The 21,772-nt window shown below is 34.5% G+C and overlaps 1 protein-coding gene across 1 annotated transcript in view; it reads left to right on the forward strand.

Annotated features, from left to right (window-relative positions):
- smc2 (structural maintenance of chromosomes 2) overlaps window positions 1–20,402 on the forward strand; it is a 36,347-nt gene extending 15,945 nt beyond the window's left edge. The window contains exons 14-24 of the mRNA XM_039759393.1: window positions 8,557–8,761; window positions 8,877–9,012; window positions 10,701–10,825; window positions 12,877–13,070; window positions 13,989–14,132; window positions 14,713–14,907; window positions 16,027–16,227; window positions 16,963–17,079; window positions 17,951–18,111; window positions 18,671–18,818; window positions 19,843–20,402. Of these exons, the coding sequence (XP_039615327.1) occupies window positions 8,557–8,761; window positions 8,877–9,012; window positions 10,701–10,825; window positions 12,877–13,070; window positions 13,989–14,132; window positions 14,713–14,907; window positions 16,027–16,227; window positions 16,963–17,079; window positions 17,951–18,111; window positions 18,671–18,818; window positions 19,843–20,010 (1,794 nt within the window). The 3' untranslated portion in view covers window positions 20,011–20,402. The remainder of the gene's footprint in view (window positions 1–8,556; window positions 8,762–8,876; window positions 9,013–10,700; window positions 10,826–12,876; window positions 13,071–13,988; window positions 14,133–14,712; window positions 14,908–16,026; window positions 16,228–16,962; window positions 17,080–17,950; window positions 18,112–18,670; window positions 18,819–19,842) is intronic.
- Window positions 20,403–21,772: the final 1,370 nt, after the last annotated feature.

The following is a 21,772-nucleotide window of genomic DNA, read 5'->3' on the forward strand; positions in this document are numbered from 1 at the left end:
GGGCATCGCTCTCCCAGGAGGTTTTGTTTTGCAGATGTGCTCGCCTCGCTTGTGTATTAGCTGGGGGTGGAAAAGTAAAAGGGATACCGTTTTGCCGATTTGCTTGCCTCGCTTGTGTATTAGCGGTTAAGTGAGGGTCTCTTTCTTTGAAGGTTTCGTTTAGCTGATGTGCTGGCCTCGCTTGTGTTATTAGTGGCTAAGCGAGTGTCTGTTTCCTCAGAGGTGGAGCCCTTATCCTGACTGCACCTCTCACTTCCGGGCCAGACAGACACACACACTTCCACACATAGATGTTTATATATAAAATTTACACTAGGTGACAGACTTATTGTTAACTCATTAAGTCAATGAGATTGTTGGTACAACCAACCAAATTGAGTTTTCTCTGCAGATACTGTATGTGGAAATGACGTCAAGACGAAGTAGAGATTCAATTGTGGCTTATTGAAAAAAGTTAACTAAAATGGTTGAGGAATCCCATGAGCATAAACCCTAGGAGTATCCCATAGAGAGTGCACTGGGAGTAGACCCAGGACATGCCTGAATAATTGTGTGTCTACTGGTGTAGCTGAAGACTATTGTTTGGGATAGTATTGGATATTTAGAAGTATTCAACCTGTTATCACTATGACTGTCATTAAAAGACGTACATTGTGCATCATGTTAATATTTTATTAAATGGTTGAACCAGTAAGATCTGGCAGGGGAAGGTAATGATTTTAAGATTTTATGTGTTATGTAAACTGTTTTGGTAGTACTTTAATGGATGCAGTTTTTGCAGTACCTAAAGTACTCATTTACTCTTGTGTAACAAGTCCTTAACATCCACTTCTTTAGGTCATTATAACACTTACACAATATCAGTAAAGTTCTTATTCACCTCTGCAATGTGACCTTCTAACAAAACTTCACTTTGGATTGGTCTGAGGTGGCTTAACTGAGATGCATTTGTGACAGTACATATTTAGTATTAGACACAAGAATCCTTTTATATTAAGAATTATACCGTCGTGTCAATATGACACACTGCATAGAGATGAATAACCCATCTGTGTTTTATAAGTGTTTTGAAAACCAGAAGAAAGTCTTGTTAAGGTCTTATTACATGAGAAATGAAATAATGAGTAATATACGCATGTTTCCTATACCTAAAGTGTTAACCTGTTTTTAGATGGACCATGAAAGTAAATTTCATTTAGTAATGGGATATGCACATATGTATAACACTCACATCAGTACCAAACTTAATCCAATATAGTGTTGCAATGGACTATCCGTAGCAAACCAGAAACTACTTCTAGATGGGGCACTATTTTGGGGCAGACACAATTTAGGCAAGGCGATTTTAAAATTGCTATTCAAACTAACATACGTAACTTTGGTAATGAGCTTTATGGGGATGGTTGTCTCAGAGAAAACGCCATGGGCACAAAGGGAGAATTCACAAAGTTCATACAGACATCAGCAGACAGGAGGTTTCAAACACATGGTCGCTTAATCAAAGAAGCAGCAGCAATAACCAGGGCTGTGAAGTTGGTAGATAAATTCTTCGACTCCGACTCCTCTGTATTTAACATGCTAATGTCTTTTCTATGTTGATTGAATGAAGGCAACATACACATCATTTAGCCACATAACTACTGGCTAGGAGGTTGACTCTCTACCATATTGGCCAGTTAAATAAAAAACAATAAATTAAAACAAGGTTTTATTTATTGTTTTTGTCAAGTAGTAGAATGCATAAAAATCAGGAACAGGAACTTTACCAGTTCAAAAAATGTAAACCACATTCTTCAGTAGTTTTTAAAACAAAGGTTAACTACATGAACAAAAAACAGTTTATATATTAAACTTGGAATACAGTTGTAGAGTTGGATTGCATTTAACAGCTATTCTAAACTCAATGCAGTGTTCTAATAAACAGAATTGCTTCTGCCAGATCCTCCTTCATAGAAGTTCTTAAATCTGACTTGATTATTTTTAGAGCTGAAAATTAGTCTTTCAACACTGATTTGGGTGGGTGGCATTGCTGTTACAGTTCTAGCCACATCACTAATCTCTGGATCAACAAGGATGGCTTCTTCTACAGTCATTTTCGATGATTGATCATACTTTTCAACTTCTTTTAATTCTTTAAAAAAACTCCTGCTGGAATGAATCTCTTTATTTGGACATTTTATTGGTCTTTTTATCTTTCATGCATAGGTGATCTCGGTTTGCTTTTGAAACTTTCCATTTTGTCCAAGTTAGGAATCGGTCTAATCCTTCATTTGAAGTGGATGACCCTGAGTTACTAGTGCTTATACTGTAGCTTCATCCAGTGGTGGTGTTTCAGGTAGTAGTAATCCCTTCATGTGAACTGCTACATCATAGAGTGCCTTTTTTCCATTAGCAATCTGGTCACTGCTCAACAAAATTCGGTTCATTGGATCAACATAAATAGCAGCTAACAAGATTTGATTATCCAGTAAGAGACTCTCTCTTTTCTTCATTGATGATACGATGCCATCATCTATTAACCCTCCACTTTTGTTCAGGCAATATATCCAGCTCTTCCATTCCAAGAAAAATTTACCGGGTGTTAAATCTTCATATTGCAACCTCTTGGTGACAGTAAAGGGGTAAGAAAGTAGACTTTCCAGTTCTTTTACTTGTGCCCACTGGCTTTAAGTTAATGAAACATTTTCATTGCCCAGTTCTTCAAGAAATTCTTTTAGTTCAAGCAAACACTTTACTATCAAATAAGTGCTTCCCCAGAGTGTTGTTTGATCCAAAATTACTCCTTTTCCTGCACATCTTTTCAAAATGGCATCTGTTTTACGAGCCCTGGCTGCAACAGTTGCTTGCCTCAGTTTGCCTATTGGAGTGAAAGCTCATCATGCAGCTACTCTCTCTTATTGCAAGTTGTAGAATATGAACAGCACAATGCATATGTTGAATAGTAGTAAGCTTAGATGCTTCTTCAGCAGTGTTATCCAAAAGTTCACTATTCTCTTCGGTTTCACTTTCTCCAATACTTGCAGAACTGTCTTCATCTAATATCTGTTTGTCACTTTCTGTTTTATTCATTTTCTCAATTGTGCTTAACATATTGGAAGCATTATCTGTCACAATACAGTACATAGAATCTGTTCCTTTTTAATTTCTAAATCTTCTAAAACACATGGTGTGCAAAGGTATGCTAAAGTTCAGCCCTGGGTGGGAGCATATGTGGAGAGTGCAGACAGAACCCCTGAACACACATCAGGCCATAACAAACACCTACACCTACCACATTACACTTGTTTACACTCAAATGAACTTGTTAAACACATTATATCTGAAATAAAATTAAAACAGTTTTTGTAATGTACCATAATCCAGATTACAATATGTGAATGTCAGGTTGTATAATAGCTCTGTTGAACATCACACTAGTAATGACAAATCTATGCAATGGGCTTTGTTCTTGTATCAGAATTAGTTTAATTATGACTATTGTTTGTGAAATGGAACATTTGAACTTGCTCCTTTTTTTTTTTTCCCGGTACATTTTTGCCGACTTCAACTCTGACTTCAGGTACCCAAAATTGTCTCAGATTCCAACTCCACAGCCCTGGCAATAACCACCATGACACCTTGCAAGTGCATCTACAGTGTAATTATGTATAGTATGACTATGTGTGCAAACAAAATTTGTGTTTTAAGCTTGTGAAAATCAATAAAATTTCAATAGTTTGTGGAACTCAATTAACTGTTAATACTACTTGGTTGTAAAGAGTTTTATGAAAGCGCTGTTAGTTTTAACAAAAAAATAACTATTTCTTGCATCCAAGTTTTTGTATATCTCTATACATAACAATTAGAGAGGACAGAAAAATTATGTTGCAACTAATTAATTCACATCACAGTTCAAGACAGATATATAAAGTGTCTTTGTGTGTATTTAATTTGCTGCGTCTGCTTAAAATATAGTTAAATATTCCTAGGGTTGCATCTTATTGCAATGTTCCTATCTCTTTTGCGGACTCCAGTGAATTTTGATTTTGAGATGTATCATTCAGAACTCAAAAAGAGAAACTTACATGTTCATGTAATGCAGCGTTTCTCAAATAGTGGGGCGCGCCCCCTCCGTCAAGGGGGGCGCGTTTGACCTCGGGGAACGTGCTTTTTTATTTTTCTTTTAAATTTTTTTTGAATTTAGAATGCACTTTAAATCTTTTCTGTTACATTTAATAAAGCTATTCTTTGTTGTAAATTGGTCCATATTTCTTTCATTTTTTTATTCTCTTATACGTTAATAAGGATGCAGTGTTATGCAGAGGAGTACTTATAACAATTTTATAGACAAATGATACTATTTATAGTCGCGGGGGGCGAGATGTTTTCTTCTTCCTAGGGGGGGGGCATGACAGAAAATAATTGAGAAGCACTGATGTAATGTAAAGAATGACGTTCCACTTATATTTAGATGTTGCCAATATATTGGATGACCTGGGATATATTTGCAAAGGTGATGTCTCACCATATATCTGTTGTCCTAATTTTGGCACATAATGTTGGATAATTGCTCTATATATTGTAGGATGCGCTAAGATGGCAAGATATTTCCAGGGACACAGCTTTGGCTAGAAACGCATTAGATTAGAAGAGAATGTTGCTCTGCTAATGGCCAGAGAGTAAAGAAAAAATCTACACTAGCTCTAATTAAGCCACTTTTGTGAATTCCTGTCTTGTTCGAGTGTGTTTTTTAAATTTTCTAACGCAATCATTTTATTAACATTTTTTGTCATAGGCTTCATTTACATGATCTTGGAAAGTTAGGACATGATCTTATAAATGGCAGTTGTGTTTGACATCCTTAATGAGTTAGTCCGAAGCATCTGTGACTCATTCCAGTTTGATGTTTGTCTCAAGGATAGGGTTGGGCATGTATGTTTGCAAGAGCTGACAACAGGAAAGATGGAACATGAGTGTTTTGGACCACGCAAATATAAGAGATTCTCATCTGTCTTATTTGTACATGATAAAACTCATACAGGAAAATACAAGCGACAAAACTGTGGCTGAACTAGAATATTAGAAAATTTAGAGAACAGGCCATTCAGCTAAACAAAACACTCCACTCCTATCCACTTAATTACTCCAAAATAACATTGAGTCTAGTTTTGAAAGTCCTTAAAATCCTACTGTGTACCACACTACTTAGTAATTTAATCCATGTATCTTTGTTCTCTGTGTGAGGGAAAACTTCCCAATGTTTGTGTGAAATTTACATTTAACAAGTTTCCAACTGTGTCCACGTGTTCTTGTTAAACATATTTTAAAGTAAACCTCTCTTGTTTAAAGTAACAGATCCTTGTACTAATTACTTCCTTTCATAATTTTGAATACTTCAATCATGTCACCTCTATCTCCTTTTGCTTAAACTGAAAAGGTTAAGCTCTTATAATCTTTTTTTCATAGCTCATCCTTCTGCAGTCCTGGAAACGGCATAGTTGCTCTTCTCTGGACTTTTTCTACTGCTTCTATGTCCTTTTTCTGTAGCCTGAAAGTCAAAACTGCACACAGTACTCCAGGTGCGGCCTCACTAGTGCATATAAAGCTTAAGCATAACCTCATTTGACTTAAACTCTAAACATCATGCTATATAACCTAACCTAAATAGCTTTTGAACACTGTTTGGAAGTTGATAGTGACAATTCCACTGTGACTCCCAAGTCCTTATCATAAGAAGTACTTTCAGTTTTCAGACCTCCCATTGTGTATTCAAATCTAACATTTTTACTTCCTACGTTTAATACTTTTAATTACTAAATTTCATCTGCCACAAATCCACCCAAGCGTTTATGTCCAAGTCCCTCTGTAATGATTCAGTAGGTTATAGATAACTGCCAATTTAACTAACTTCGTATCATCTGCAACCTTCTCCAGCTTGTTGTTTTATATTCTTATCCAAATTCTTTATATATATCAAAAACAGCAGTGGCTATGCTGAAAAGTCTGCATGGAGTCATTCATCCATCCATTTTCCAACCCGCTGAATCCGAACACAGGGTCACAGGGGTCTGCTAGAGCCAATCCCAGCCAACACAGGGCACAAGGCAGGAACCAATCCTGCAGGACACGCAAACACACCCGGGCCAATTTAGAATCGCCAAGCCACCTAACCTGCATGTCTTTGGACTGTGGGAGGAAACCGGAGCACCCGGAGGAAACCCACGCAGACACGGGGAGAACATGCAAACTCCACGCAGGGAGGACCCGGGAAGTGAACCCGGGTCTCCTAACTGCGAGGCAGCAGCGCTACCACTGCGCCACCGTGCTGCCCATGGAGTCATTTAATGTATAATTTTCTGATAAATAGGTTAGAAAATGGATGGATGCCTAGTCTTTATATTCCATAAGATAAGGCTTCTAATAGGCAATACGGTGACTTAACGTTTTCATTTTTTTACAGTATGATGCAGAACATCAGCATACAAATCCAATAAGCTTATCCATCTAGAATTTAACATTATAAAAATGTAATTACTATCCTGAAACAACATTTTGTGAACAGTTTAGACTGCTTTTTTTAAAATTTTCCTGCATTTACTTTATTTGTTCCCAAGGGGAAGTTTAAAACTTCACAGGAGCTGAAGAAAAAAATATTATATACAAACAACAACCCCAGAACACACACAAGAACTTTTGTCTTGAATAAAAGAGCTGCTGCTGTCAGTCACAAGTTTGTAAGTGATAGACGTGGACAGACCTGCCAAAATGTACTGTGGGTCTACTGTACATTTTAAAGGCATTGACAGTTTGTTGTTTTCACAATAACATGCACATTGAAGTTTGTTCTTTCTGACATCCTCCTGGTTAAGTCAACAGCATTTTAGTGTCAGAAAGACTCATTCGGTAGAATGTTAACTCAGGAACAGAAATGATTGACTCTATTAAGTTACCTTATCCCAATTAATGTTTATTATCTCCCTAGGAAGTACCAGAGATAAATATAGTTAGTATTTCAATGACTAGATAACACATTGTAATTTACTTGGATTTTTAATTCCTTACTCAACCATTTGCAAAGCCCCCAGCTACCATTTTCTCTTCATCAAATTGTTTCTGGTGAAAACTGTCCAGCATTAATATAGCATCTAAAATAAGAGTTTAAACTGGTTTTCTGGAATAAACAAATATTATACACTGTACCTAAACTCACCATGACATGTAAAAGTTCATCCAACTTATATTCACATTTATGGAGACGGGCCATTTCTGAGTACTTTCCACCCTGCTTTTGTCCTTGTTCAGTATTTTTTCCATCTTCAGACAAGCTGCTTCTGCGATAAGGTGCAACAGGCAGCGGTGATCACTGTGCTGCCAGCTGAGTATGGGAATATTTTAATATTTCCCACTTTACGTTCTCAGAGTCTCTTACATTTTAAGATGTTATAGGCGTAGGCTCACTCTGTGACAACATTCAAGTTATAGTGTACATTTCTGCAAATTACAGTACATGAGAATTTCTCTCTATTATAATAAAAAAATCTTGAGACGAGACATGACTTTTGGAAGAGACTCTTTGGAAGGAAGTCCCGCAAGATGGTGACTTTTACCATGAGATTCTTTCTAGTTACGCCATACTTACAACTATTTTCAAACAAGACCATGGTCATCGGGTGCATTCCTGCACTTAACCTGGACAGATAACAACCCATTAAACGGCTTACTTGTGAACACACACACACACTTACGAAGATCCAGTTTAGAATCACCCATTTATCTAAATATGGCAGCGAGAAACGATGAAGACAAACGAATTAACGCGTAAATTGTCGGTTTCACGGCAAATTGGTTAAATGCATATCAATAGACTATGCTGAAACAGTTGGGTGGTGGTGGTGTGGAAGATGAAAACATGAACTTACAATATTCCAAAGATTATCTACAACCGCTAACACCGTCTGATCTGCCACTGGCCAAATTACTGTTGAAAGAAGAATGTATTGTAATGTTCTTGCCTAATTTATGACTGAGTGATGGGCTATACAATAGGACAAGATTAGTTGTAATCAAAATTGGTTGAAAAATTCTGACATGTAAAGTTTGAACAGGTGACAAGAAAGTTAATGTAGTACATCTTCAGGAGATAACAGACACAAAAGGAGATATTAATATGCCATTCATATTAAAACATTTACAGTTTCCCATTAGAATAGCTTTTGCTATGACAATTAACAAATCACAGGGATAAACATTTGAAAAAGTCGGTTTATTTATTAGAGAGAAAGAAACGATATTCACTTACAGGCAGTTATACGTTATGTTGTCACGATGCAAGTCCAAATATAGAATCAAAATTCAACGTGATACTAACAAAGTTAATTCAAAATATTGTTTTAAAGTAAAATTGAAAATAATGCATATGTAACAATTCCCATGAAAATAACAATCTCTTTAAATTGTATATCCAGTTAACCAAACCTGGGGGTTGGCGACCAAAGAAAGCAGGGGGTGGAGGCCCCTAGTCTGATACAGATTTATCATAATTGTCACTACTTACCAATGATATCATTATGTTTATAGGTTGGTGCTGATAATGTACACTCTGCTTTGTCATTGGTGGGATATGAACCTGATCTTCAGAAAGTAATGGAATATGTATTTGGCAACACTTTAGTTTGTGACTGTCTTGATAATGCCAAAAAAGTGGCTTTTGACAAGAAGATCCTAGTGAAAACAGTCACACTTGATGGGGACACATGCGATCCTCAAGGAACATTAAGTGGAGGTAAAATGAGTGTTCTTTTTATGTATTTGTTTAAAGTATGATAGTTTCGAATTGTTACTAAATTATATTTCTTTTTTGATTAACTTTTTTTTTTTTTTTTATGCTTGGGCTTTAGGTGCTAGATTGCAAGCTGCTTCCGTTCTGTCAAAACTTCAAGAACTGAAGGATATTCAAAATAATTTAAAATCTAAGGAATCAGAACTTCAAGAAGTGGAAAAGGAGTTAGGAAGCCTCAAAGGAACCGCAGAAAAGTAAGCATATTTTCTCTTTAGAAGTAAAGTTTTTGAATGAGTAGATTGGTATGCTAATTTTCAATCCTAATATAAAACATTCTCAGACCCATTTGACTCTGTTATGTTATTAGGGTTGAAGCATTTTTACAATTTACTTGCCACTTTAAGTTAAAAAAAAATAATAATAATGAATTCATGTAGTTTAATGCTGCTGTCTTCTAGTAATGAATCCCATTCTGATCACTGATATACTGTATAGTTTGCAGTTTCTTCCTGTGTCTACTTAAGTTTTTCCTTTCACATCCCAAAAATGTGCATATTGCGTTTTAAGTTTGAGGCCCAATCGTGATCTGTCCCCTTCAGTCCGAACCACTGACTGCTCCTTGCTGAGGCTAAATTCTTTAAGTACTGTGGTAGCTGACATGGATATAATGAACACAATAAGAAAATAATAATTGATATGTTCCCATCATGCCATATTTAAGTGCAAAATTAATAAAGAGAATTAACAAATTGCACAATTTATGTATACATATATTAATTAATTTATTTTTATTATTATTTATACAGTACATAAATGCACTAAATCAGTTAAATATGAAAATATTTTGTTTGAAAATAGACAAAAATCTATGTAAACAGTCTGTCAATATGTATTGCTTACATGTAATTTCTCTAGTTTTTTTTTTAAATCCAAATCTCAAATGTTTGATGGCCTTGTCATTTGTATGCTTTTTCTGGTGCGTCCCTATAAATCATCCAGGAGTTGTCCACCAATGTCCCAGCCTCCCTGGTAATTTCATTCCATGTTCTTGATATCTTGATGAAATCTTCCACCCTGCTTTTCACTCTCCACTCCAAGTTTTTTTTAGGGAAAAATTCCAAATGTGATCATTGACAAGTCAGATCATTAAACTTAACTAATACATTTTTCACAATTTCTTTAATTTGAATCTTTGTTGTTGCCTAAACTTTCAGTGGTAGCAGCACTTTATCTGGATCCACCAAGCTAGGTGTGATGATGTTTTTGGCACTAAGATGTAGTTTTCTTTTCTCTCTGGCCAGTCCCTCTGAACCCAATGTAAATTCTTGGTTCAGCTTTCCCACTCATAAATGAAACATGGGAGCATTTTTTAAGCCCTGTATTCTGGCCCAGCAAGATACACAGGACTTTCAGGTCCACACATTTGAACCAATGGAGCTCCTTTTACTGTAATTAATTTTTCAATGTTTTAAACATAGATTTTAATATTGGAAAGTATTTAACTCAAACAAATCATCATAAAAAATAATTGATGTCTAAAAGTTTTTTTGTTTAAAAAATAAAAAAAGTTATGAGATTATGAGATTCAACTTAAATAATCAAAACAGTGTTTTTCAATGTATACCTGTGTTATTCAAGTTCTAACAGTTTAAATATTGTAACAATTTAAAATCTGCCTTCTGTTATTTGAATTTGAAACTACATAGAAACATATTTTAGCAGTATACAGCCTTTTGTACTAGAGTATTTAAAGAAGTATTGTGGTTTCTTTATTGTTCTAAAATGAGAAGAAATGTGAGAGCAGGATGTCTTATTATGTTAGGTTTTATCAAAGTCTGATTGCAAGTTCTTTATTTACAGAATTTCCTGTATATACGTTGTGTGCATATTGATCATTGCATCTATTTTGGGTTTTCGTTTAATATGAAAAATATCTTATTAGGTATCGACAGCTTAAACAACAGTTGGATATGAAATCTGAAGAAGCTGAGATTTTGCAAGCTAAGCTTCAGCAAAGTTCATACCACAAACAACAGGAAGAACTTGAAATGTTAAAAAGGACTATTGGTGAGTTACAGTATCAATATGTGCTTAAATGAAAACTCTAAACACTTCTGTAATTCAAGATATTTTTGTTTTCTTCTTGTACACTGTTCTTATGATCCATTATTTTGTTTTCAGTTCTAACTCCTCTCCCTATATAGCTTCTTGACATTAGTAGTTTAATTTGCAGAATTGTTAAGGATTCTGTTTCTAAGCCATTCATTAGAACACTTTTTCATGGGAATAGACCAGTCAGGCCAACAAACCTACACACCTAATTTGTCCAACATAATGACAGTGTCAGTTTTGAAGGTAACCAAAGTATTGCTATCTACAGTACTACCTGGTAACTTATTTCATGCGTGTGCCAATCTCCGTGTGATAAATTTATATAAGCTATATCATAAGTTTCAATCCATTTCCCCTTGTTCTTATTAAATAGCTCATTTTAAAGTAACCCCTAGTGTCCACACTCCAATCTTTATTTGTAGCTCATACTTGCATGAACTAAAATCAGCCTAGTTGCAGTCTTGACTTTCTCTAGTCTTGTTTACAGAATTAGAGACTGAACTGCACACAGTGCTCCAGATGAGACCACACAAGTGTGTTACATACCTTAAGTATAACTTTCCTTGACATGTATTTCACACATTAGATATGTTCTTAATCACTTCTGTACACAGTCTTGAAGCAGAAAATTAAGAATGCACTATGACCTGAAGGTTCTTCTTATATTTAAGTTTCAAACCTCAAATTGTGTATTTATATCTAATATTTTTACTTTCTATGTGTAATACTTGCCATTTACTTACTTTAAAAGTTAATCTGCCACTACACATAATTTAGTATTGTCTGTGAAACGTTGCAGTTAAGTTAATATACTGGCTATTGAGCAAGTATATATGTATTGCCCAAAAACCTGGTGGAAAATGGGCTTTATATGGTCTTGTTCCTAGCTACTGTAATGACATTAAATCTGATAAAGAGTATGTAGAAAACTGAGGAGTGTAGTAAGTGCATCCAAGTTTCCAACAAGTATGTTACTTTTTTTTTTTTTTTTAAATGTATAGTTAATCAAAAAAGTCTTTCTAGGTAACACTGCAAATTTCATGTTACATATGAGAAATTAAATTGTAAGAATTATGCCATTCAAAATGTGCTTTATCATGTATCAAGTAAATATTAATAAATAATATAAAATTCTGAATGTTTCATACACTGAAAGTATGAACTACAGTTAACATTATTACTGTTTCATTAGTATTCTTGAATAATGTACAACATGTGTGTACAGTGGAATGCAGACAGACAAAGATTTACAATTTGACAAAAAAACTCTGCATTTCAAATTCAGATAACATTTCTAAGTGAATATTAAATTGAGGTTTAAAATACTCACACTTTTTATATTAATTTATTTTATTTTTTTAGTTTACATGGTGGTTTACTCAAATGATATAAAGGCTGTCAAGAAAATGAAGCTTGTTAAGGATTTATTATGCATGTGTATTTTATTAAGTTTAATGATAAGCTCTGAGCTGTGTGCATATTTTGCATTCTGCATAGTACTCTCAGAAGTAAAATTGTAAGGGGTTTTATTTAAAATAAGTAGAATTCTGGTCCTGTCTATCAACTTTAATTGTCTGCATGCTGTTCTTTTGGTTATTCTTAGATCTGTTTTCATATATGATCTTTCAAACCTTCTCGATCAGCTGAGCACCTACCCCGGCCCCAACCTGCACAAGTTTGTGTTGCATACCACAATTGTGAAAATAAATTTAAGTACAACTTTGTTAAAAGCCTGTTTTGCTACATTCCTTATCAACGATGACCTATGTAGCACTTATTTCGTTAATATTTAATGCTTTTCATTATGGTATACAGTTTGATAAGCATTTGCGTATATGAAGGATGTTCAGTGTATCCGTCATTGCATCTGATACACAAAGGCAGGCAAGAGTTTCAGTCATTATAATTAAGATTTACACTTACTGCATAATATGTTAATGTAAAGTTGTATGTGCTGTGTGCTCATTAATATATAACCATAATCATCTATCATTTTCCCCTCACAGAGGAAAGTGAAGAAATTCTGAAGAAAACCAAGGAGGTACAGAAAAAAGCAGAAGACAAATACAAAGTGCTTGAGAACAAAATGAAAAATGCAGAGGCAGAACGAGAGAAGGAACTGAAACAGGCTGAACAAAGACTTGATGCAGCTAAAAAGAAAGCAGATGCCTCCAATAAAAAATTTAAGGAGAAACAGCAGGTATTTATTTGGTTAGATGTATTGTGATCATATAGCATAAAGTAAATTTCTAGAAAATAAAGATCTGTATTTGTGTGGTTTGCTATTTGATCATTGTTTTAAGGACATTGTTCAACTAATTTCGTAATTGGACTCTGTAGTATTAACATCATTTGAAATTTATCAGCTGGGAAAAAAGCAGAATATCAATGTAAGCACACACACGCACATACTCAAAGAAATGTATAAGTAAAAATGGCCAACGGTTGTTTGCCCTACCAGAACATATGCTTGATGATCAAGAGAAAGAAAAATAACAAACACACACACAAACCCCCTTAGATCCTCTGTCAAGGCTGACATGAATAGAGGCATTAGAGCAACCCTCTGTTTGTTTGCACAGCTTGTTTATTTCATTTGACCTTATGTGTTGATTTACCAATTTAATATTATTCAAGTTGTTTACTTGATTCAATCTCCTTTTCATTTTACTTCACAATTGTTTTGCGTACTGTACCTAATAAATATTGTAGAAGGTATGTACCTGATTCTGTATTATTGTATAGTATAATAAGTTGTACTGTGTTGTAAAATCTTCGGTTGAGTGATTTCCTTCAGGTATCGCTGAAGTGTAATTTATATGGAAGTACTGTATGGTCCATTCCATAACAATTGTTGACCTGAATCTCTCCTGACATGTCATTAGCTGGGCTCAAGATTCCACTGTGATGGAAAAACTGAGGAGTATAATTATATAGATGTGCCTCATATGTCCACTTTCTGTTAAATGTCAGGCCAAGCATGCTTTGAACTGTGTACATAGTAAAAAAATAAAGTTAAGAGCTCTGTAGGACTGTTTATAATCAAATGAAATAATTTGCTAAAATAAGTATTAGCCTTTTTTAAATTGTAACTTTTTAACCGTTTATTATTGTGCAGGAAGTTGATGCCTTTGTTTTGGAGCTAGAAGAATTAAAAAGAGAACAGACTGGATATAAAGAACAGATTGAAGCTGTGGATGAAGCACTGAAGTCCATTCAAGAGGAGATTGACAGTATGGCTTGTGAAGTTTCAAAAAATAAAGTGAGCATGTCATAATCATCTTGGCTTTTTTTTTTGTTTTTGCTTTGGTTTTGCTATTAACCCTCATGGTTTAAGCACAGCATTATTATCCTTAAAACAAAGGCAAAAGATGAATTCATTAATATTTAACAATATTGAAGTAAATTTTAACAAACTTAAATTGTTTTACTGAAAACACACTGTCCATCAATCTCTAGTGAGAAGTTTGCATAATTTTAAATTAATCCCGAGCATGCCACTTAAAGTGAGGAGTAGATTATTCTTGTATAATGAGACCGAATCAAAAAGTAATTGATCAAAGGATCATTACTTCTTGCCAAGTGTACCTCTGGGTTTTAGGGAAATTTAGACCTTTCCATATATTTTATGTGGTTTTATGTTTGTTTTTTCTCTTTGTTAGGAAAATTGTAGCATTTAAAGAGTGCACATAAAAGCACAGAATTAAGTGTTCAGTTTGCATAGTTATTTTCAATCATCTTACAATTTGATATACATAGTTATTTTAGACTGTTTTATAGAACAGTGATAATCTGAAACGTTTCATTAGGAATGCAAATAGTAAAATTTTACTCATTTACAGGAAGCTGTAAAAAAAGCACAAGAAGACCTCAGTAAGGAGAAGGAATTGTTAATGGCAAAGGAGAAGGAAATTAAAGGGAAATCTGCAGAAGTGTCAAAGTTTAAAGAGCAAAAGAATGAAGCACAGCTGAAGATAAAGGAAATGGAGCACAGCATTAGCAAACTGAAAAAAGACAGCACTGATGCGGCCACTAGAGTAAGTACAGCAATGCAGGACTTGTTGGGACTATCATGGTAAATTATGTTTAAAGTCTGTGTTTAATTAGTATCTGGTAAGGTTCTTGTTCGTTTTTTTTTTTTTTTGTACCAATGTATAGGTTCAAAAAGGAGGTTGCAATGGGAAAGGCATGCAAGATCAATATTCCTTTATTTGTAATGAAATATAAGCCCTACTACACCAATCCTGGATCTCACAACAGCACAATGATACTACTGTTTCCCACCTCCTTTGAATTTTGGTTTAATTTTTGGGCTGATCGTTGTCTGTGTAGAGTTTACAGATTCTTAATATGTCCACATGAGTCCTCTGTGGATTAGTTTGGTTTCACAATCAAACATAAGAAAATAAGTTACTCTGTATGGGTAAACTGGTTTTGTAAGTCTTTTCAGATCAGTGCATATCTGTTATGTTGCCTTTGTTATCTGTCTGGTTAAAGTTGTCATGGCTTAATTTAATATGAATTTGTACACATATGGGTCATCCCCAAAAAAACACACTTCTCTGCCTCATTTGAATCTTTGCTGAATAATTTGTACTTTTTTAGTATATTGTCCTAGATAATTAAGTTCTTCAGAAGTATGTTTGACAGACCATATCGACTGAAATTCTGATTTAAAAAAAAAAAAAAGTAAAGTAGAACACTGGCCAATTATAATATTTCACTAAAAGTTATGTACAATATGCTCATTCTTCTCCCTAAAAACTTAATACAAATATGAACATTTCTGTTGTTGACAGAAGAAATTTTCGGCACAATTCCCCATCAAGAAACGATACTTATCCTGACTAAAATAAACTCCTGAAATGAAGACTTCCAAAGTCTTAATTTTTTTGTTACATTTTATTTGCCATTAGGTAAAGACACTAAAAAAATAAACTTGCATAATGAATGCATTTTAACTTTGTCAGGTTCATTAATTTTACATTTTTGTACATTAAATTGGTATTCATGGCTTGTATGTGTTTGCTTAAATAGACATATATAACATAAACAGAACTATTTGTATGTAATTGAATCATTTAATCAATGGTGATCAGAAGCATTTATAGTTTCATTTGTTACATTATAATACTTCTGTTTGACTTTTGGTATAGGTGACTAAGATGCTTGAAGAATATGAGTGGATTACAGCAGAAAAACATCTATTTGGCCAGCCGAACACTGCATACGACTTTGAAACAAATAATCCCAAAGAGGCTGGTCAGCGTCTTAAAAAATTAGAAGAAACAAAGGAGAAACTAGGAAGAAATGTCAACATGAGAGCAATGACTATGCTTAGTCAGGCGGAAGAGAACGTAAGATATTTACGCTGTTGCAGTTTCCTTTCTAGTATTATTATTATTATGTATGCTTGAATAGTGTTTTTACAGCAAGAATATAAAATGCAGATTAATTGCACATCTCCCAGCATCATTATGTTACATAAAAATATGAAATAGATCTACTTAATTAAACTATTCAATTCAAGATAACATTTTTACTCTTTTTATTTCATACCATACGGATTGGAAAGTATAAAAACCCTTGCATAATATTGGGAATCCTAATTTGATGCTATCATGTTTGTCCTATCTGGGCAATTTTAAACATAAGGATTTCAATTTTCTTTCACAAAAACATTTAAATATACATTAAATTACATCTGATTTTGATATTTATCAAATGCACTTCCAAAATTGGTGGCATAGTGGTTTGCATATCAGATGTAGGAACTTGTACTGGTTTCATCCTAGTACTAGTCCCAGTTGTTGTTGTTTTGTTTTTTTTTTTTTCTCTCAACCTGAAGACATGTATGTTAAATTTTGCTAGGATATATGTGACTGTGTTGTGTGCACAAGAGTGTCCTTCAGTGAATGGGCATCCCTTGTTATATAAATACAATTTTTTTATATAAATATAAACCTGGAGAAAATTATATGGTATAAGTATTATTATGACAGCATTTTGTCACTTGTTTGGCATTCCATTTATTACATCCTAACAATTTACTTTTGGTTTTTTTTTTTTTTTTTTTAATTTCCCTTGCTTAGTACAATGACCTGATGAAGAAGAAAAGGATTGTTGAAAATGATAAAGCAAAAATACTAATAACTATTAAAGAGCTAGACCAGAAGAAAAATGAAGCACTAAACATTGCATGGCAAAAAGTGAGTTACCTAGTGTTCATTTTCATTTTCTTATCGCTACTATTCAATAATTTAATATTTACTTCTGTACAAAAGTTGATCTGCAGTAATAAAAAAGTTTGTTTATGTAATTGCATAATAGGTTTACCACTACACAGTAACTCCCCTACATACGAACAGGTTCAGTTCCAAGAGCGCTTTTGCAAGTCCAGTTTGGTCTCAAGTCCAGCAAAGTTAGCTTAGGCACCCAACAAACACAATGCAAATCCCAACCCTTAACTCCTATAGAAAATGTACAGTACAAGTGAGGGTTTTGCACTCCATGTAGTGCCACACATGCTTAGAAACTTCTTCACTATAGAGAAATTTGAAGTTACGCTACAATTTTTAATTAAAATTTACTTATGTTAATTTATTGGACAAGCATGTTTGCATCATTTAAAGTTCATAACTTGAAGGTTCATATATAGGGGACTTATAGTACAGTATTTCAGTTTCTACCAAATAAGTAGAAGTGTATATTGTCGTGGTAGAGTACACAGTAAAATCTCACTTGCATGTCAAACCAAAATACTACATGTTGCCATAAGTTATTTTGAATTTGTTGTATTCTGTTCATTTTACAAAATAGACTATATATATTTTTAAACTAGTATACTTCGTTTTAAAATTAAAATATATATTTAAATTCTAGACATATTTTGTTTTAAACAATGTGACCAAAGTTTCTCAAAAAGAGGAAGCAAGAAATCACATTGTTCTACTGTAATAATTCAATAATTTTTTTTTTATTCTTTTAACAATTTTACTTCATTTATTAATTTAATCTGAATGTGATTAGCTGTAAACCTTATGGCAATAATCATAATCTATTGGTCTTTTTTAATATTAGGTAAATAAAGATTTTGGTTCAATCTTCTCAACTCTTCTCCCAGGAGCTAATGCAAAGTTAGCTCCTCCAGAAGGTCAAGGTGTTCTCGATGGGCTGGAATTTAAAGTTGCTCTTGGAAGCACATGGAAAGAGAACCTGACTGAACTTAGTGGTGGTCAGAGGTAAACTAAAATTTGTATTTGATTTGTAATGAACTTGGTCGGGTGGGGGGGGTTTTGGGGGTGGAGTGTAAAATTAATGTTGTCATTTTATTTATTATGCAAATTAATACATGATGTTTTTTTGATATCAAAAGTAGAGAATAAATGATTTGTGAAAGAGGTGTATTCTTTTAGCCTATGCAGCATTACTACCATAATTTGTCTCACTTTTACTGTGGTTGCATAGCCAACAAGAATTAAAGAGATTAACAAAATCCTAGAAAAATTCTGGAAGAGCCTTTTATTAATCTTTGTCCATCCCCCACTGGTTTGGACCACATTCATGATGTGATTTAGTAGTTAATACCATGGACTTAGAAGAGCTTACAATGAGAAAGCTGCTGCAGGAAGGATTAAAAAAACATGCTTCGGGGTCTTTTACTCCAGTAATTGGATTTATTAAGAAGCAACTACACTATTCATCTCAAATAGATAAATGCAAGTTAATTTTAATATAGTCATGTTTCATGTTAATACAGTATAATGATATAAATGTGAAAAATCTTAACACTCGTTACAGGTCTCTGGTAGCTTTGTCTCTAATCTTGGCTATGCTGCTCTTCAAACCAGCCCCAATCTACATTCTAGATGAAGTGGATGCTGCCTTGGACCTTTCTCATACACAGAATATTGGTCAGATGCTAAAGACACACTTCACACATTCACAGGTATTTGTCGTCCTACTACAAACCAGTAAGAAATGTTTTAGCAGGAGATACCAGACTTATTATAATTAAAGATTTCCCTGCGCGGAGTCGATAGTTTCTCCACCTGCTTTTTCAGTAATTAGTGAAAGTTTTTTGTTTTCTTTAAAGTCTCATTTGCCTCTATTCATTTTACCACAGTGTCTACTATTTTAAAATACAGGGGCATGTTTCACGTTCGCCACTTTGCGTCTCTGGGGGGGTGGGGCTGAGCGCATGCTAAGGATATGTGGATGGATCAGCTGCTGCTACCGAGCTGCGTGTTCTGCGTGTCGTGCTACGCGTCGATCATTTAAAAGCCTGTACAGCAACTGTCCTTTGTCTCACTTCCTTGTCTCGAGGGATGTTAAAGTGTCACAGAGAAATTGTTTGTAAGTAGGGAGTGACATGCAAGTAGTCTCATGGGACTTCAAAGTGTCTCTCCGAGATGATCACGTCTCTGCCCAAGATTTTTTTATATAACAGATAGATATGGTAATTAATTCATTGTTCCTTTCGATACAAACAGAAAATTTGGTATCTGATTCTAAAGGAAGTTAAATTAACTCCCAACTGCACTGAGATCTTTTTAAAGATTAGGCCCACAGTATTTTGATTCTAAGAATATGTACATACTGCCATGTTTCTATTTAAAAATGCAGACATTTGTCTAAATTTTTTGCCTTTCATCCATATTACTCTTGCATGTTTAACCCCCAAAATTAGAAACTTTTGCAATCGCTTTCCAGTGCTATATACTTATAAAAATGCTTTCCTTTTATTTCCTTTCTCTCTCTTTTTCTCTCTCTCTCTCATTCATCTTTTCTACTCCGGTTCAGGTTAAGCCCATAACCATTCTTGGAACATCAGAAAGTGATTTACTATCAAAATGTCATTTATTCCAGTGTTTTGGTAATGGTAGAACACTAGTGTTATCTACCTTTGTGATTTTTATTTAAATGACACAATGTATTTTGTTTTTTAAGCATTTATTACAATTCTTTTTCAGTTCATAGTGGTATCACTGAAGGATGGAATGTTCAGCAATGCCAACGTTCTCTTTAAAACCAAGTTTGTGGATGGCGTGTCTACAGTTGCAAGGTTCACACAAAGTCAAAATAACTCCGGAGAAAACAAAACGAGCAAAAAATCAAATGACAAAAGACCCAAGCAATAAACAGAATTATTTTCTCCCCCAGCCTATGTAAATTATACTCCTTTTCAGACTTTTGTTTTTAAATATTAGAAAATACATTTTATATTCCTGCCAATGAATGCTATCCTCTTCCTTTTCACGTGTCAGTATTCATTTATTTAACTCTGTACCTTTTCAATGTTTTTGATTTTTTTTTTTTTTTTATTATTTTATTTTCCCTGATGATTCCTTTCTAAATCTTCCACTGGTCCTGTTACACTGTAAATTTACATGAAGTAATGTGTTATAGCATTTAGGTTTTTAATGTAAATAAATCTGAGACTTGCATCATTTACTGTTTTATTTTATCAAATATTATGAGTTAATGGTAACTTTTATTTCTCGAGCCTTTAATAAATGTTTTTGGAATGAAACTAGTTCCTTCTTAATTATGAAATTCTTTTAATGTTTATGCTTAACGGTGTGAGGTTTTTTCCCTTTGATACACTGTATATAAAATCTAGAAACATGCAGATCCCTAGACCGAGGTTCCACCCGCAGTATTTTGTGAGTACCAGTGGGTTGTCGTGCTGCAGGTGCTTGACATACAGCAGTTTCTGGAGCCGTCTTCTTCCTCCTCCTCCTCCTTCCTAGCATGTAACTGACTTCTGTGGTTTCCTTCACGCTCAGCAGATGGTGCTGCTCTTCTTTTTCTCATTGCTGTGTCACCTTCTCAATCAGTTTTGGCTATGCAGTTTGTTGAAGAAAAGACACTAACCCCCTTAATGTCAGAGGTTGCCACTAGCCACAGTTTTTGCTTCAACATCATAAGCTTTCAATGAAGACTAAGATCAAGGTTCTAGCCCCAGTGGTTCAGAAGTAATCATGACAGATGAATACAATTCTTGGCATTCTGTTTATATAGATAAAGTACAAATTCAGCAACAGTCTATATATTTTCAAGAAACTAAACATTTTTTTTTTTGTGATCAAATTTTGTTAAAAAAGTAAATATAATGGGGAAACAAAAGATAAGAGAAATCCTGAATGCTTTTCATGCTACAACACTGCCCTGAGAATAAGGAGACAAAAGAGCGTTGGGTTGGGGGACTCGCCACCACTGGCTTCTCACCAATCAAACTTCAGCTGACTACTTGTCAGTAGTGGCACTGGATGACATTAATCCAGGATGCAGAAAGTTCTCAAAGTCCTAAGTTATGAAAAGATTACTCTCAAAGTTTAATCAGAAAAGAGTTGGAAGGTTCCCATTTAGAAACGAGTGGCTGTTTTGTGAGAGGCCACAGAGGAAAATCTGAAGACATTATCTTAGAAAGCGAGTTGGAGACAAAAGACCAGAAGACAGCAACAGGAGAGAGGAGAGGTTGGGAGTATGCACTTATATAGGAAATTGTCGCGCCCACCACATTCCAAACCAGTGTGGTTTTTTTTTACAGTGGCTGGAGTGCCAATCCTGCCACCAACTCACAAGTTTTCCCTGCAAAATTGAAGGACCTGCTTGTAGGGCTGGATGCAGATTAACGTTATACCCTGGACGAAGCAATTGCAGGTTAAGAGTCTTGATAAGGACCCAAAGGAGTAGAGTGACTTATGGTGTTTACAGGATTCAAAGCGGTAACCTTCTGATTTGCGACACTGAGCCGTAGCCTCAGAGCCACATCTCCGCACCATAACAATAGGACAGTACCAGAACATGTGAATAATGTTACCAGAGGTAATATGAGAGCAGAGATTACATACAGGCTTGGAAAACGTCCCATGGGAAAAATGCTTTCATAGCATTGCA

Source organism: Polypterus senegalus, chromosome 7 (genome assembly GCF_016835505.1).
Source record: "Polypterus senegalus isolate Bchr_013 chromosome 7, ASM1683550v1, whole genome shotgun sequence".
Lineage (NCBI taxonomy): Eukaryota > Metazoa > Chordata > Cladistia > Polypteriformes > Polypteridae > Polypterus > Polypterus senegalus.